The sequence below is a fragment of the Suncus etruscus genome, chromosome 9 (genome assembly GCF_024139225.1).
Source record: "Suncus etruscus isolate mSunEtr1 chromosome 9, mSunEtr1.pri.cur, whole genome shotgun sequence".
Taxonomy (NCBI): Eukaryota; Metazoa; Chordata; class Mammalia; order Eulipotyphla; family Soricidae; genus Suncus; species Suncus etruscus.
The window spans coordinates 55,601,594-55,620,644 of NC_064856.1; the positions used below are offsets into that span (position 1 = coordinate 55,601,594).

General features: G+C 44.6%; 1 protein-coding gene across 2 annotated transcripts in view; it reads right to left on the reverse strand.

Moving 5' to 3' along the window:
• Positions 1–7,413: 7,413 nt before the first annotated feature.
• TRIM3 (tripartite motif containing 3) overlaps positions 7,414–19,051 on the reverse strand; it is a 35,435-nt gene continuing 23,797 nt past the window's right edge. For both annotated transcript variants that reach the window (XM_049780265.1, XM_049780266.1), the window contains 5 exons: positions 9,677–9,844; positions 9,322–9,490; positions 8,811–8,881; positions 8,105–8,245; positions 7,414–7,988 (listed from right to left, as the gene is read on the reverse strand). In XM_049780265.1, the coding sequence (XP_049636222.1) occupies positions 7,836–7,988; positions 8,105–8,245; positions 8,811–8,881; positions 9,322–9,490; positions 9,677–9,844 (702 nt within the window). In that variant the 3' untranslated portion in view covers positions 7,414–7,835. The remainder of the gene's footprint in view (positions 7,989–8,104; positions 8,246–8,810; positions 8,882–9,321; positions 9,491–9,676; positions 9,845–19,051) is intronic.

Consider the following 19,051-nt stretch of genomic DNA (forward strand, 5'->3'; position numbering starts at 1 on the left):
AGAGAGAGAGAGGGAGAGAGAGAGAGAGAGAGAGAGAGAGAGAGAGAGAGAGAGAGAGAGAAGAGAGAGAATATGCCTTGTAAGCACTAGTCCTCCTCCCTATTTGAATAGTGGGCAAAACTAAACTCTTTAGGGTTTGGGCAATCTGGGTATTTCCACATTTTCTACAGCAGATGCCTACCACTCACATTCTATCCAATGAAAGCATCCCTGATTGGACCTACTCACCCTAACTGTATGGCACCACCCAGATTTCTCATTTCTTCCTTCTTTTTCAGCTTTTAAACATTATATTTCTCCTGGAATTTTCCCTACCCACCACTGAGTGACCTTTCATTAGCAACCCCCTTAACAGCTGTTGCTAGTTCCAGAGCCATAGCTCTTATTTCCTAAGATTTCACTGATCCTGTCTGGGAAAATGGAAGCTTTCGCATCAAGTCACCAAGAGCTCCCTGAAATGCTGTAGTAAGTATCTGCAGGTCCAGAAGAACAGCTTCCTTTCTGGCCTACCAGGCTCTTTGAAGGGAGAAAACTTATTTTCTTGACTACCCAAAGGTTGTTTAAATATCCCAATTGGAACCTTCCTCTTTGCTCCCTTCTTCCTGCCTCTTGTTCCCCACCCTTTACCCAGTCCCAGGGACTAGGTCAGCAGTCTTGCATGGAATGGGTTGGGGCTCAAGTTCAGAGCAAGAGCTAAGAGGCAATGAGCTATGTGTGTTTTGAGAATTCATCCTGTGGATATGTTGGCAAATCTGGCACAAGACACCTCTTCTCAGAGGACGCTAGAATAAGCTGTTCTGTGTCTGTCCCAGTCCTCTATTAGGGGCTTAGGAGGAGGTGCCCATCCATACTTGAGCCTGACCGCCCCCTGGAGGCCAAATGGATCAGCGCACTCTGCCCTCACTAGCGCCAATCCCTGGAGCTTTTCTCCCTGAAAGTCTTTCCAGCTTTCCTAACTCGTTTAAGCTCCCAGTGGGGCCTTGGAAGCACATTCCCTCTCCAAGCAACTCTTAGTGCCTTAGAGCTCAATCTCAGTCTCTGTTTTGATTGGTTTCCTAGAGAATTCAAATCTAAAAAAATTCGACACTCTTTTTTCCTGATGCAATGTATTGCACCTTCCTAACTCCCTTCAAATTAACCTGAATGTGGGCCAGCAAATGTCTTGTTGGATTGGGCTTCTTCTAGATTTGCTAGGGGCTACATTTAGGTTTTACATTAACCCTCTGTCCCAGGGTATGGATGCATTGAGTTGCTGTGCCTCTAATCTGAGTACTCTGACCTCAGTCGCTCCAAGAGCCCACTAAGGGCTAAGTTTGGCCGCTGCTGAAGTGGTATGCTAGAGGGAGCAGAGATTGGATCCTATTTCCTGATTTTAGACAGCGACAGCTCAGGGATCAATTTCCAGGTCATCTGAAAGAATCCTCTGCTCACAATTGTTCCCTCCAACAAGCATTTTCTTTCACTTTATAATGAAGTTTCCTATAGTTCATTCTTGCTTCCTGTGATTAATTATAAATGATTCATATCAATTGGTACGTGCTTTTGTTTGTTTAATAGACATTAGATATGCTCAGGCTCTGTGTTTAAGGATCATTCCTGGCAGTGTTCAGGCGAACGTATGATTTGTTGGGAACTGAGCTGGAGTTGGCAACATACAAGGCAAGTAAGTGCCTTAGTCCCTGTCCTATCTCTCTTGTCCTTCTACTGCAGGGGTCTCAAACTCGCGGCCCACGGGCCGTTTGCGGCCCTCAGTACAACATTTTGTGGCCCGCGGCCGGCCTTCAAATATCGCAGTATGCGCGATTATTCGCTTACCAAATAATCGCAAAAAAATCGCATCAGTTTTCTCCATCATCCATCAAATCGATATTGAGAGCCTCTAGAAGGACTCTGCCCACTTTTGGAGTATTAGACTTTTACCCCAGTTTACTACTTTTCTCTTCTTCAGACCAAACCACGCAAATTTAACTAGCTAGGCCTACCTCCCAGTTAGAGGGGGAAATTAGGGAGACATCTAGACCAATCAGATGCAAGACTACTATGTGGTAGGATAGGTACATAGGGGATCACATATTCTAGCAGCCCTGGGGGTGAGGGAAGTGGATATGGGAGATAGGACAAAACCGGAGGTGTAGGGAAGACAATTTGGTGATGGGAATCCCCCCCCATGTTATGTAAATATTTAACTAAAATATTATTGTCAACATGTAAACCACTATGATCAAAATAAAAATTATAAAAAAAAGTCAAAAAAAATCGCATCAGTAAGAAAAAAATCGCATTAAACATTTACATACCCCGAGCAGTTCCGTTTGGGGTATGCAAATGTTTAATGTGATTTTTTGCTATTTTTTTCTTACTAATGTGATTTTTTATTGCGAATATTTGGTAAGCAAAATCCCTTATGCAGCCCTGCCTCACCCTGACTTTGCCTCCTGTGGCCCCCAGGTAAATTGAGTTTGAGACCCCTGTTCTACTGGCACATGTATGTGAGTGGCACTGTGCTAAGTGCTGACATATATTTGTCTCCCCACTGAGGGCATGGGAGAGAGCTCAAGTGGTAGAACATATCTAACATGTTTGGGGCCCAGTGTTCCATCACCACCATTATATGACTCTCAAAGCACCATCAAGTCTGTCATTGGTAGCTCCCAAGTACCATTAAGCCAACATTGTATTGCCAGGCCCCCACAACTGAGGAAGCATTTCTAAAGGAATCCTATTTCCCTTCCACAGCCTGTGTCCCCTACTAAAAATTATATATATAGCATCCTATATGTTTGTGTAGTATTGATTACACTTTACCAATGGAGGAAAAAACAGTTATTAAGTGTCTTAGCCAATTTACATGATTACTCAGTGGCCACCCATGATAGAGTGTTTAAATCTTCAAGCCATGCTCCTTATTCTGGCAAGGGATAAGCTGTTAAATGATTAAGAGCAAGTCCTCTGGAGGTAAAACTACCCTGTTGTGCAACACCTGCCAATTACTACGAGGTAAATAGTTCTTTTATATCTATCTCCTATCTACCAAGAAGATATTGTCAAGATAGAATTAGGAAGAAATGTGCAAGAATATGTCATTTTCCAAGAAGATATAATTGATGTAAGCAATCTTAAGTGCACGAGTAAAAATAGAATGTAATACAATTATTAGGAAGTGAATATTTTATTTTGGTTTTGGTTTTGGTTTTGGTGTCACAACCAGAAATGCATAGGAATCTGCACTAAGGAATCACTCCTGGCAGGCTTAGGGGACCCTATAGATGTGGGAGATTGAATCATGGCTGGCTGTTGCACATGCTCCCTACCCTTTGTGCTATTGATCTGGTCCTAAAATACTATCAAAATATTTGCACCTATTCTTTTCTTTTCTTTTTTTTTTTTAATTCTTTTGAGTCCAACCAATAGTACTTACGAGATACTCTTAGGGGTCAGCCCTAGATGAACCAGGTGGTACCAGGGACTGAACCTGGGCCTCTAGAATGAAAGCATATGCACAGCTTATTGACTCTGAGGATCTGATCCTGTTCTTCTTTTGCCTGAAGAACTCCAGTTCCTCTTCCTAGCATAGCTAGTTCCTATCCTATCCTCCATCTTGAAGATAATTGTTCAAAGGGATCTTCCTTGACCAACACCATCTAAAGCCTTAGTCATTTACTGCATCTAATTTTATTTATCTCTAACAAGTTGTCATTATACATCTGATGCTTTGTTCTTTTAACTTTGCCTGATTTCCCTACTAAACTCTAACACTTACTAACTAACTCTAACACTAAACTCTTACTCCAGTGAGGAACCATCTCTGTCTATATATGAGGGTCAGGTAAATCAAGCCCAGTAGAAACCCTTATAGAATCACAAAATAACTTTCTTTTTTCTTAGTTGTTGTTGTTGTGTGTGTGTGTGTGTGTGTGTGTGTGCCACACCCAGTGACTCTCTGGGGTTACTCCTTGCTATGCGTTCAGAAATCTCTCCTGGCTTGGGAGACCATATGGGATGCTGGGGATCGAACCAAAGTCCATCCTGGGTCAGCCACACACATGCTGGGAAAAGAAGTGTAGGGAGGACAATCCTGGTGGTGGGAATGGACCTGATTCATTGTCACTATGTACCTTAAATATTACTGTGAAAGATTTGTTATTCACTTTTGTCACAATAAAAATTATTTTAAAAAAAAGATTTATGCAGGGCCAGAGAGATAGCATGGAGGCAGTGCATTTGCCTTGCCTGCAGAAGGATGATGGTTCAAATCCCGGCACCCCATATGGTCCCCCGAGCCTGCCAGGAGCGATTTCTGAGCATAGAGTCAGGAGTAACCCCTGAGCACAGCCGGTGTGACCCAAAAACCAAAAAAAAAAAGAAAAGAAAAGAAAAAGAAAAAAAACAAACAAACAAACAAAAAAAAGATTTATGCAAATAAAATAAGGGCAAGCCTGTACTTTCAGACACTACTTCTCATGGTAGACTTGAACTCATAAGGAAGCATCCCTACTTTGAGGCTCCTTCTGCCTGATTGAGGCAGTATATCTAGTCATATATTTATGAAAATAAGGCCCAGCAACCTGCTCTACCTAGTAGAGGATCCACTCAGTGGGGCTTCTCACCAAGAAATTTCATCTTTTGTTTTGGCCAAACATGGTAGAACTCAGAAGTTATTCCTAGCTTTGAGCTCAGGAATCACACCTGGCACACTCAGAGGACCACATGAGATGCTGGGAGTTAGCCGCGAGCAAGGTAAGTAAGTACCTTTTCATTATCCCTCCAGTCCAAGAGTTCCTTTTATTATTATTATTATTATTTTATTTATTTATTTTTTTTTTGGTTTTGGGGCCACAGCAGTGCTCAGGGATTACTCCTGGCTCTGAGCTCAAAAGTTGCTCCTGGCAGGCTCGAGCTCGAGCCAGGAGTAATTCCTGAGTGCAGCAAAAACCAAAAAAAGAAAAAATAATCGCTCCTAGCTCAGGGGACCATATGAGATGGCGGGGATTGAACCCACATCCATCCTGGGTCAGCCATGTGCAAGGCAAAAGCCCTACTGCTATGCTACCACACACTGGCTCCTACCTTTAAAAAAAATCCTTATAAGATACATAGCTACAAAATTATGCATGATTGAGCTTCAGTCATACAATGTACAACACCTTTCACCGGTGCCATTTCCAGCCACCAATGTCCCTCTTACCCTTCTCTCTGTCCTTCCCCTACCCTCCACTCTATGCCTGCTCTGTAGCAGATATTTTTCTTCTTCCTTTTTTTTTCCTTTTAGTAATAATATTGTTACTGATAGGATATCAGCATATCACTTTATCTTCTTTCAGCACCAAGTTCTTGTCCAGAATAATTATTTCCAATTATCATTGCCATTGGTGCCTTCTCTGTCCTAATTGCCCTACCCCGCTCTTTGTGGCAAACTTCCTACCATGGACTGGACCTCCCAGAGACTTTTGGTTATTTTGGCCACACCTCGTGATGATCAGGGGTTACTCTTGGCTATGCGCTCAGAAGTCGCCCCTGACTTGGGGGACCATATGGGCTGGGGGATCAAACTGTGGTCCGTCCAAGAAGCCTTACCACTTGTGCCACTACTCCAGCCCCTGAGACTCCGTTTTTTTTAAGCCAAATTGAGCAGTGGGGGGGTTATATACCAACTTTTGTGATAACTAACGTTAATACGTTCTGATAAACCACTACCATCAAACCAGCTTGAGACTCCATTTTTTTTTGGGTCACACCCGGTGGTGCTCAGGGGTTACTCCTGGCTGTCTGCTCAGAAATAGCTCCTGGCAGGCACAGGGGACCATATGGGACACCGGGGTTCAAACCAACCACCTTAGGTTCTTGATCGGCTGCTTGCAAGGCAAACACCGCTGTGCTATCTCTCCGGGCCCAATACTCCATTTTTAATTGCATTTTATTCCCCTCCTATTTCTTGGTGCCTCAGAATGTATACACGTGAGAGATTTAAGACTGGGAGCTTTAAGATACTGTCTCTGGGGGCCGGGCGGTGGCGCTAAAGGTAAGGTGCGCCTGCCTTGCCTGCGCTAGCCTTGGACGGACTGTGGTTCGATCCCCCAGTGTCCCATATGGTCCCCCAAGCCAGGAGCAACTTCTGAGCGCATAGCCAGGAGTAAACCCTGAGCGTTACCGGGTGTGGCCCAAAAACCAAAAAAAAAAAAAAAAAAAAAGATACTGTCTCTGAGCTGCTGCCCATGCGTTGTGCATGGGTTTGTACCACCACCCAAGAGCTCTCTGGGAAGAGCCCATGATGTTGGGTGACTGACTGTATGATCCATTTTTGCTAGTCGGGGCATGAGCTTGGGCAACCCCCACTCAAAAATCAGAAACTATAGAGGAGGCTCTATAAGAATACTTTCCCTGAAACAGTATGGGATTTCATTTGTCCCTCCACCTGTCTACCAAGCCCCAGAGAAGACAAGATTAATAAAGTGAATATTATCAGTAGATCTCATCTATCTATATCTAGTTCATATGGTGCTCCTTGGTCTTTGCACAAGTCTATGGAGAGCTTTTTTCCTGGACCAGGAATCATGGTGGATCCATTCTGTAACCTCTCGTAACCAGCATCACCAAATCCATAACTCCCAAAATCATAGTCTGGGTTCTGTTCATCAGCAACATACTCTCTAGTTTTCTGTGGTTAAGCCTTTTATAGAGAGGGAGGAATCATAGTCTTTACTTCTCAAATTTCCATGTACCACTTGCTTTATTTCAAGACTGAACAGACTAATGCACAGAGTGTTGAAATTCTTGTTTTACTCAGAGAAAAGAACAATAATCTTATAAGGGAGAGAAGGCTTAAAAGTAAGCATGGCTTTAGGACTAAACTCCAAAGTTGACCATGGAACCTCCCACAACTTCCACTTCAGCTAGTCCCTATCTGATACCTGGTTGTTAACCCAGACTTGGGTCTTCAGGTTTTTAGTTTGTATGTTTGTTTGGGAAGTAGGGGTAACATCTGGTGTTGCTCAATGTTATTCCTGGCTCTGTACTTAAGAATCACTCCTGGTTGGCTCAGAGGACCAAAATGGGATGCCAGAATTGAACCTAGGTTAGCCATGTGCAAGGCAAATTCTCTTTTCACTGTACTACTGCAGAGGCAGTTTTGACTGGAATCTAATCTTTGCAGCTTTTGCTGGCTGTGTCTTGGTCTGAGCAACTTTTCTCAGGTTGCTTCTTAGTCCAGGGCAGAAAAATGACTTAGTTTTTTTCTGTAATCCCCATCTCTTTGAGGATGAGGATCTGACAGATGATTTGTAGTACAAGGGATTCACTCTCTCTTCTTCTCTCCAGGAGCTTCGAAACAGCAAGGCCTGTTGCTTGCTCAGCTTTCAGACCAGAGTGAATTCAACCCTCCCATCACTTACCCCACAAGAAACCAATCAAACCGACTTGGAGAACACATTTATTTAATATGGTGTGGGGAGGGGTATTGCTGTCTCTGTCAGTGTGTATGGGGTGATAGGGAGACAACCAGAGGAACGTCTGTCCTGGAGTTAGAGGCTGTTGTGGCCCCAGGCAGGGGGTGGGGAGCAGACTGAGGGCATAAGGGAGGTGTTTAAGGGAGGGTAGGGTGAAGCTCTGCACACATCCTTGGGACCACAGATCAGGCCCACCCAATCACCAAAGCAAGAACCGAATAAATAAAGTGCAACCGTGGGGTTGGGAGACAGGGAGAGGGAGGGCCCTGGGCACACTCACGCCCACAGCCCACATTCAGTGCTGCCAGGTCTGGTCCACCTCCCGGCCAGACCCTCTTGTCCAATCACCCCTATTGTCCATCCCTCCGTGAGCCAGGCAGGACCCCTGTGCAGCTACTGGAGGTAGCGATAGGCCTTAAAACAGTGGTTCCCAGCATCAGCCACTACCACGTGGCCATCTGAGGTCAGTGCCAAGCCCTGAGGGCCATATAGCGGCTCTGCAGATGTGTTGATATATGACAGGAACGAGCCAGAGCTGTCAAATACCTAGGAAATGAGTGAAGAATGAAGGGAGAAGAGATATTGGGCAGATTAGAGGTGCTGGGAGAGAGGGGAGATATTTACATGGGATACAACAGGAATCTCACCCCCCTATTACTCACCTGGATGCGACTATTGCCCCAATCAGCCACAATGATATTCCCATTAGAGTCCACAGCTACTCCAGTGGGGGCGTTGAATTGCCCATTGCCCTCGCCATGGGAACCAAACTTGAAGAGGAACTCTCCATCGGCACTGTATACCTGGCAGGGGAGAGGACTGGGGACTGGGGACCTGGCTTCAGGCAAGGGGAAAGACTTTGAAAAAGGATGAGGTGGAGGGCTAGGGTTGAGGACCCACATTGTACAGCAACATTCTTGCTCTTCTCAAGTTTCCCATCCCTATCTCCCACATCCTATCCACCACCTCTAGCTGATGTCTGTGAAGTACTCCATAGCTCATCTTCTCTAGGAGAAAAGGGCTCTTGCTCCCTTTGCCTCCTATCTTTTTCCTCCCTCTCCATCTTCTTAATTCTCACTTGCACATTAGAGATAATTTTTAGTCTTCATCTATTCTCCCCTTATGCTCTTCTACGTTCCTTTCATCTCTCTATCACAGAACATACTACATCACATTAAAAGATCCTAGCTACCTTTAATCTTCCTTAGGATAGCCAAGTTAAGAATATAGGAAGTATATTTGATTTACATTTTATTATACCCCAGCATTAAGCATAGTTCCAGGTACAAAGTAGCCATGACAACACTTATTTACTGATCAAGTGAATGATCTTAGGGTAGGATAAAAGAGGTAAGGGAAGACACTGACCTTCACTGAATGGTTATGGAAATCCGTCACTACAATCTCATTCTTGTTGTTCACAGCCACAAAATGGGGCCCTGAAAATATAAGGATGTCTCTAGGGCAGTAAGCTAGGATATTTGTTTTTGTTGTTGTTTCTTTGATTTTCTTTTTGGGCCACACCTGGTGACACACAGGAATTACTCCTGGCTATGCGCTCAGAAATCGCTCCTGGTTTGGGGGACCATATGGGACACCAGGAATCGAACCGAGGTCTTTCCTGGATTAGCCGCATGCAAGGCTAAAGCCCTACTGCTGCGCTATCATGCTGGCCCCTGAGCTAGGATATTGAGCAGAATGGGAAAAACTAGCCAAGATGATAATACTGAGGTGTTAGGAGAGAGCAGAGTCTAGGATGATGATGTCAGCAGCAAAGGAGGGGCCAAGATATAGGAAAAGGGGCTTTTAGAGGTATGATCTCAGGAGACTCTTTGAACTATTGTTTTGAAATAGATTTCTGAACTGTTCCCCGAAATACCTGCAAAATGGCGGTCTGTGGCTCCCCGGCCCCCAAAACGGCCAACCAGCTTGCCATTGGGCTGGAAGGTGAAGACACAGCAAGATTTGTTGTCAACCACAATAATATGTCCATTCCGGTCTACAGCCACTCCCTTGGGGCCCATAAGACGGCCAGCTCCAATCTTGGTCTGGAAGAAGATATAAAGGACCTTATACTGCCTGATGAAAGAATAGTCCAAGCCTGGCACCAAAGCAGAACTTTGGGCCGGGTTTCGACTATTCCAATCCCTAACTACTAAAAGGATATAGAAACATCACCTCAATTAGCCATCAGGGGTTCAATGTGTAGTTCTGCACTATTATCAAGTTCTCACCTTGAACTTGCCCTCTGGGGAGAAGATGCTGACCCAACGGTTGTCATAGTCTGCCACAATAATGTCTCCATTGGTGTCCACTGCCACACCTGTGGGACGCTGCAGCTGCCCAGGTGAGCGGCCACGGACCCCAAAGCGAAACTTGAATTGACCTTCATTGGAAAAAACCTAGAGCAGAGGAAGAAAGGAGGGAGTACAGAGGAGGAAGAGACAGTTCACACAGAGAAAAGGGAGTTAGGTCCTGAGGGAGGAGATTCTTCCTAAATCATTTAGGCATTCAATTAGCATGTTCTGTCACATGCTGATGGTAGAGAGTAGGTCAAACACAGCTGTAGACCTTAAAGGAAATACAGCATACAGCAGATCTGTGAAAGAGATGGATACTTATGAGCCTCAGAAAGACTCCAAGAGGAGATACTGGAGCACAGAGTCCAATAAAAAAAAAAAAAACCAAGTGAAAGACAGAAGCTGACCAACAGAGAAAAGGTGTGTAAGCCAAGAGATTAGAAAGTGCTAGTCAGGGGGCCGGGCGGTGGCGCTAAGGTAAGGTGCCTGCCTTACCTGCGCTAGCCTAGGAGACGGACCGCGGTTCGATCCCCCGGCGTCCCATATGGTCCCCCAAGCCAGGAGCGACTTCTGAGCGCATAGCCAGGAGTAACCCCTGCGCGTTACCGGGTGTGGCCCAAAAACCAAAAAAAAAAAAAAAAAAAAAAAAAAAAAAAAAAAAAAAAAAAAAGAAAGTGCTAGTCAGGCCCGGAGAGATAGCACAGCGGCGTTTGCCTTGCAAGCAGCCATCCAGGACCAAAGGTGGTTGGTTCGAATCCCGGCGTCCCATATGGTCCCCCGTGCCTGCCAGGAGCTATTTCTGAGCAGATAGCCAGGAGTAACCCCTGAGCACTGTGGGGTGTGGCCCAAAAACCAAAAAAAAAAAAAAAAGAAAGTGCTAGTCTAGTAGAGTATGGCCTGAAGACAGGTCTAGGTGGGATTGCACAGAGAACTTCCATAAACTGTTGAGGGATTAAATCTTTATTCTGTGAATAATTAAGGATTCACAGAAAATTTCTGGGTAGGGAAATAACAAGTTGAGATTTGCTTTTATGATACAATGAGAAATATATTGTTTTTTTGTCCTTAGTTTCTGTCCTACAACTCAAACCTTTGGAATTTTATGAATGATGGGAGTGTTTTTTATCATTCATCAGGGGTTTATGCTAGTGAGATCACTTAGGGTAGGGACTCCCAGATAGACTTGGGGAAGGGTCAATCACTAGAAAGACCAAGAGATTAGAGGGTCAAGCTTTCAACCAGAACCACTAATTCTAGGGAAAGGAGGGCAATGGATGCACATAAAGTTCTATAGATTTTGGACAACAATATTTGGTGAATTCTGGGTTTGGTTCCAGGGATGGGTACAACTCATTTCCACAAAGACCCAGCACTAGCTACTTCTCCAGACCTTATCCTGTATCCTTTTTTTTTTTTTTTTGGTTTTTCGGGCCACACCCGTTTGATGCTCAGGGGTCACTCCTGGCTAAGCGCTCAGAAATTGCCCCTGGCTTGGGGGGACCATATGGGACACCGGAGAATCGAACCTCGGTCCTTCCTTGGCTAGCGCTTGCAAAGCAGACACCTTACCTCTAGCACCACCTCACTGGCCCCTTATCCTGTATTCTTTATAACAAACTGGCAACTTTAAGTATTTGGGGGGGGTACACCCGGTGATGTTTAGGGGTTACTCCTGGCTCTGCACTCAGAAATCGCTCCTGGCTTGGGGGACCATATGGGATGCTGGGGGATCAAACCACAGTCTATCCTAGGTTAGTGCTAGGTTAGTGGGTGCAAGGAAAACACCCTACCACTTGCGCCACCACTCTGGCCCGTTATTAAATATTTTTGATTTTTAATTTGGTTTTGTTGTTGTTATGTGAACCACTTTAGGAAACTAATCTAACCCAAGGAAAAAGGCCTGAAGGTGTAGGGGTAGACTATAATGTTTAGTGTGTGTGAATTCCTGGGCTTTAATTCTAGCGCTATTCACACCACCACTACAGCAACAGCAATAAACAGGGTTATGTGATCCTCCAATTCATATCTGCTCAGTCAGAAGGCTATGGAGCAATCTGGACTCAAGACTGACATCAAAAGAAGGGGTAGTTCCCCTTTTTCTGTGTGTTGAACCAGTAGGATGTGACCCATTACCATTTCTGACAGTGTTAAAAGTGAATTGCATTTGTAGGATAAATTTGCCTTGACAGGGCCGGTGAGGAGGCGCTAGAGGTAAGGTGTCTGCCTTGCAAGGGCTAGCCAAGGAAGGCCCTCGGTTTCGATCCCCCGGCGTCCCATATGGTTCCCCCAAGCCAGGGGCGATTTCTGAGCGCTTAGCCAGGAGTAACCCCTGAGCATCAAATGGGTGTGGCCTGAAAAAACAAAAACAAAACAAAAACAAATTTTGCCTCGTCTCCGGTCTCTGCTGGGAATTAAAGAACTGCTAGGTGGTATAGAAATGCACTTTGAAATTAATTTTTCTTTTTGGGCCACAACTGGCAGTGCTCAGAGATTACTTCTAGAAGTGCATGGGGAAAACATATGAGAGGTTGGGGATCAAACCTGGTGAACTGCATACAAAGCATGCCCTCTACCTGCTCTACCAGAAATCAAACCTGCTGCTGTACTAGCACCCTGGCCCTACTTCGGACTTTTTTTTTTTGTATGTTTTTGGGCCACAGCAATTGGCACTCAGCTACTCCTGGCTCTAAACTCAGAAATGGCTCCTGGCAGGCTCAGGAGACCATATGGGATGCCAGGAATTGAATCCAGTGGGGGGAGGGGGTGTTTGTCCTGGGTCAGCCGCAAGCAAGGCAAACACCAGACCGCTGTACTATCGCTTAGGGCCCCTACTTTTGAACTTCTAAGAAATTGCATTCTAGTTGTAGGGAAAGTCCACACCAAAAGTAACTGCAGCAGTAGGCTGGGAAAATAAATAATAATGGTTTGGACCAAGGTATCTGCTGGAGGAAAATAGGTGAACTCAAGAGATCACCTAGAAGAGGAAACTCGGCAAGACAGTAGCAGACAAGAAGAGGGCAGAGAGAAGAAAACAGATAAAAATGATACTATTTAGGCTATGGGGTTGATAAACAGTTGACAAGGTAACCTTTCTTTTTTTTTTTTTTTTTTTTTTTTTTGGTTTTTGGGCCACACCCGGTGACGCTCAGGGGTTACTCCTGGCTATGCGCTCAGAAGTCGCTCCTGGCTTGGGGGACCATATGGGACGCCGGGGGATCGAACCGTGGTCCGTCTCCTAGGCTAGCGCAGGTAAGGCAGGCACCTTACCTCGAGCGCCACCGCCCGGCCCCTAGGTAACCTTTCTTTTCAATTTTTTTTTTTTTTTTTTTTTGGTTTTGGGGTCACACCCAGTAACGTTCAGGGTTTACTTCTGGCTCTACACTCAGAAATCGCTCCTGGCAGGCTCAGGGGACCATATGGGATGCTGGGATTCGAACCACCATCCTTCTGCATGCAAGGCAAATGCCCTACCTCCATGCTATCTCTCCAGCTCCGTTTTGTTTGTTTGTTTTGCTTTTTGGGCCACACTCTGTGACGCTCAGGGGTTATTCCTGGCCATGCACTCAGAAATTGCTCCTGGCTTGGGGGACCATATGGGACACCGGGGGATCGAACCATGGTCTGTCCTGGGTCAGCCACATCCAAAACAAATACCTACCTCTGCACCATTGCTCAGGCCCCTATTCTGAATTATGTTTTTCCAAAGTGGACCATACCATCTGAGGGGGTGCCTAGCGCAAGAGGTCGGTGGGGCATGATATTTGTCTTTGTAAAGAAGGTAGATTTCTAAGGATGTACTGAGTGATATATGTGTTAAATATATATATGTAATAAAATAATAAATATTATATATAAATACCTCCAGCCCCTCCCAAATGGAATGTTAGGCCAAAGCAGCTCAAAAAATTATTCTGGTCATAGTATATCTTTCTATTTATTTTTTGTTTTTTGGGTCACACCCAGTAACGTTCAAGGTTTACTTCTGGCTCTACACTCAGAACTCGCTCCTAGCAGGCTCGGGGGACCATATGGGATGCCGGGATTCAAACCACTGTCCTTCCGCATGGAAGGCAAACGCTTTACCTCCATGCTATCCCTCGCCCCCTCCTTTTTTTTTTTTTTTTTTTTTTTTTGCTTTTTGGGCCACACCCAGGGACACTCAGGGGTTCCTCCTGGCTACGTGCTCAGAAATCGCTCCTGGCTTGTAGGACCATATAGGATGCCGGGGGATCAAATCACAATCCGTCCTAGGTTAGCACATGCAAGGCAAACGCCCTACTGCTTGCACCACCGCTCTGGCACCCCTTAGAGCATCTTTCAACATCTTCCTTTTATAGCTCCTCCACCATAGCTGCTCAATATACTCAAATATCAACACTAGATTTTGTTTGCTTTTGGGCCATTCCTGCTGTGTTTAGGACTTACTCCTGGCTCTAAATTCAAGGATCATTCCTGGCTGGGCTTAGGTGACTATATATGGTGTCAGGGATCAAACCTGGGTTGGCTGTATGCTAGACAAGTGCTCAACTTGCTATACTATCAGTCCACCCTGCCAACATTTTTAAAAAAATACTTCTTGGGGCCGGGAAGGTGGTGCTAGAGGTAAGGTGTCTGCCTTGTAAGCGCTAGCCAAGGATTAGGACCGCGGTTCGATCCCCCGGCGTCCCATATGGTCCCCCCCAAGCCAGGGGTGATTTCTGAGCACATAGCCAGGAGTAACCCCTGAGCATCACACGGGTGTGGCCCAAAAACCAAAAAAAAAAAAAATACTTCTTGGGGCCAGAGTGGTGGTGCAGTGTTAGGGCATTTGCCTTGCACTTAGCTGACCTAGGACGAACCATGATTCGATCCCCTTTGTCTCATATGGTCCCCATGCCAGGAGCAATTTCTGAGTACACAGCCAGGAGTAGCACCTGAGCATCACCGTGTGTGGCTCCAAAACCAAAAAATAAAACCAACAACAATAATAACAAAAACACAACTTCTTTTAATGCACTACCTTGTTTAAGTTAAGCCTTCTTACATCTTCCTCAAAGACAAAGCATGAGTCTCTACATACATATCTTACAATGGGTTTTATTATAGGCTCCAAGGACAAGTGATGAGACAGTCAGGAGCAGCATTGGAGAACTCATGTTCTGGGCCTTCATCTTGCTCTTTGGTTTCGACCTGAACAGGTTCTCCTCTAGCTGACCTGTATAGTCCCTAGGTTCCACTTTAGTCACCTGTGGTAAAAAAGCATGAGAAGAGCACAAAGGACTATACCATATGCTTTGCATGGGAAAAACAAGGTTTGATTTCTGTCAGTATAAGGTTCTCCATGCACCACTGGAAGTGATACCACCAGCAACAGGACAGGAGGAACCCTCAAGTTTTGTCAGGGGTAACTACACCCCACAAATAAAGGTACTACCGGATTAAAGTGACAGAATGTGCTTGACTCCTCCAGTTTTGAGCAGCAATACTATGGCTTTCAGGGTTGAAGAGGATATTACTCTTCCCATCCCATCTGCTCTTATACATAACCAATTCCTATGCTTTCTTGAATCTCAAAATTTCCAAGACACCTCTTCAGAAAAGCCTTTAGCAACCAACTCCATCCCTGAGCCAATACACATACAAAGTTTTCAACAATATACATTATTTTGGGGTTGGGATAGTACATCCAATAGTGCTCTGGGCTCTGTACTCAAAGATTTTTGATGGGGGGATTTTGGGCCACACCCAGTGGTGCTCAGGGGTTACTCCTGGCTCTGCACTTAGAAATCACTCCTGGTAGGCTCAGAGGACCATATGGGATGCCAAGAATTTAAACCCAGGTCTGTCCTGGGTTGACCACGTGCAAAGCAAATGCCCTACCACTGTACTATCACTCCTGACCCTGAATTCAAGGATTACTCCTGATGGTGATTGGGGGATCAAAACCAAGTTGATTGCATGTAAAACAAGCACTTTATTCACTGTATTATCTCTTTGCACCTCTACAATATACATTTTATAGATCTTTATAAACAATGCCACACCTGTAACTAAATATTTTTATTCCATTTTCAGAAATGTATGGCCTGGTGAGATAAAAACTGTTTCTGTTCGGTTTGCTGCTGCACTTGCAGCACTGGTACAACAAAGAACACAGAGCAGGCATTTAGCAAGCAAACAGCTTAATGCCTCAGTTCAATCTCAACCCAGCACTAAACAAGACCTCTTCTATGTCACATAGCTATTTCAAACTCAACATGTGAAAAAGTGAAGTCAACAACTTATATAAATGTCCACTCCTAAATGGCAACACTACTTACCCAGAGAACCTGGCATGACTGTTCCTGACCCCACCATCTCCTCTGATTGATGGTTCATCAAAACCTGCTATTTTATTCTCTGAATGTCTCTTGACTAGGCTTCTATTGGTATTGGAATATTGGTATTCTATTTTGGCATTGAACATTTTCCTCTACTATTTTTGTTTTGTTTTTGGGCCACTCCTGGTGACACTCAGGGGTTACTCCTGGCTTGGAGGACCATATGGAATGCTGGGGATAAAACCGAGATCTGTCCTGGATCAGCCACATGCAAGGCAAATGCCTTACCACTGTGCTATCAGTCTGGCCCCTTTACTTTTTATTTTTGAGGGTAACATACAGTAGTGATCAGGGCTTACTCTTGGGCTCTGTGCTAGGGGTCATTCCTGGAGTAGGTTTAGGGACCATATGTGATGCCAGGACTAAACACAGTCAGCTACATGCAAAGTGAGTGAATTGCAAGTTATGTTATCTCTTTGGCCTTAACACTTTCCCTCTAGACCACAGTAGTAGTAGTAAGTGACCTCAGCATAAGAAGTTAGGGATGAAACAAAATAAAGCAAACAAGAAAAACAAAATCAACAAACTAGTATTTGGGCGTGAGGGTTGAATCACACCTGGTGGTGCTCAAGGCTTTCTCCTGGCTCTGAGCTCAGTAATTACTCTTGGCAGTGCTCAGGGGACCATATGGAGAGCTGGGGATTAAACCCAGGTGGACCAAGTGCCAGACAAATGCCCTACTTATTGTACTATTGCTCTAGTGTGCCCAAAAAGTATTTTTGATAAAATATGAAAAGTGCCAAAGCCAATACTTCATAGGAAGAAGTTCACAGTAGAATGTAATTAAAATTCTACTCGGAGGGGCCGGTGTGGTGGCACTAGAGGTAAGGTGCCTGCCTTGCCTGCACTAGCCTAGGACGGACCTAGGTTTGATCCCCTGGCATCCCATATGGTCCCCCAAGCCAGGCACGATTTCTGAGCTCATAGCCAGAAGTAACCCCTGGGCATCACTGGGTGTGTCCCAATAAAATAAAAATAAAATAAAAATTCTACCTGGAGGAAATAAAAAATTTCTTTCCACAGAAGAGATGATAAAACCTCTGGAATGTGACAATTATATATAGACATTATATTATATACATATATATATAATTCTTCATTCAAAAAACAAAAAATAATTTTTTTTCTTTTCTATCAGAAGATGCTGATTCAACACAAGGGGATCCTCCTCAGCTGCCATCATACCTGGGTCCAAAGGTTCACAATGAGAAGGAGGCTCATCACTGTACATCTCTGAATCTAGCACATACTAGGTGTGAGGCTTCTCAAGTAAGAGAAACAAAATTTCTGCTGTGAAGTCTAAGAACCAGGCTCCTAATGGCTTCAAAGTTGACATACATGTGGATGGGAAGAGGAACCAAAATACCACTGTGTAAGGAGTGGGTTATTTGGAAGTGAAGGAGTGTTCCAGGCCTTCCTTTTATTTCCCCACCAGAAACAATGCTCAACATCTCACTAGGAAGATCAAGTGGCAATGGTCTTGTGGTACATGTAAACACCTCTGGGCATACTGAGGAAATTTTTTAAAATATAAACCTTCCTGTCCAAAATATCCCTTGCAAAAGAGGAGGAAATGAGATGAAGAGGGGTTGTGACTGAGTAGAGACTTGGCATCACCCCTCCCTACTCTGAGCTCTCCTCTTCATGCAGGCTATTTCCAAATGCCTCCTTGTGGTGCATATGCCTCTCACCCTGGCCCTCTATCCCTCTACTTTTAGAAGAAGGCAGGAATAAAGACTGCTGGACAAAAACTGGGAACCGATTATGGAAGAAATGGCAGACCTTTGACAGAGTTGCATTTGCAGGCAGAATTAGGAAGAAACTGAAATTATAGATTAACATCTATATAACATTTATATTTTTATATATTATATATATTATATAATTATAGATTAACATCTATATAACCTTGAAGAATGCTCTTCAAGGCAAAAAATTTGGTAGCTGACAAAATGTTTCAAAGAACTGAGTGCATAATAAGCTAGAAGCCATCCTGTGTGGATGAAATTAAAATTTCGCAGAAGCTTCTCCAAAAACATTTACAATGGAACCTCAGCTGTTTCACTTCTAACAGATACCCACCTCCAGTCCTGCTGGGAGCTTCCAGTTCCCTGAACTACCCCCCTCCAGCTTTTCCCACCTCCAGGCTTTTGTTTACAGTCTCCACCTGGGCAGTGATATTTTTAACAATAGCTAACATTAGAGGGTTCACTAGGTGTCAGGCATGGTACATTAATTATATCTCTGAATGTGCCCAGCAATCCTGAGGTTTTATTTTTCTGATTGTGCACAGGAACTGAAGCTCAGAAAGATCACATGACTTGTCAGTTAGTGGCAGAGCTGGATTCAAGCCCAGGTATCTGGTTTCAAAACCTGAGCTTTTAACTGCTCCAGGATGCCTATCATACTGGTACCTGAACCCAGGCTCCAGGCTTCCTACAGGGGCTTAAGAAGAAAAACATGTTTTGTTTTGTTTTATTTTTTTGGCGGGAGAGCGGGGACTAAGTTCAGCAGAGGCCACGTCCATTTATGTGGCACATATTTTAATTAGGTATGTGAGGAACTGGGGTGGGGAGTGGGGGGCAGGACCTCCTGTGAATTGCACAACAATCTTCTCACTAAAAGGCACTAGTTTGGGTTCAGAGCAATAGTAACAGTGGGGGCAGAACTTTTGCCTTATATCATCCCTTATGCATCATCCTTTATGGTCCCTGACCATCTACAGGAGTGACCTCGGAGTAAGAGCCAGGAGCAAATCCTGAGCACCACCAGGTGCAGCCCCGAAACAAAACAAGAAAAACAAACCAAAAAAAAAAAGGCATCAGTTGTCCCAAGTGATTCTATTGTTTTATCATCAAGCGAATGTTTGCAGAGACCTGAGCAAACAAGACACAATCTGGAGCCAGCCAGGCAAGAATGTTGGGAGATAGATAGCAAAGGAAAGAAAGAG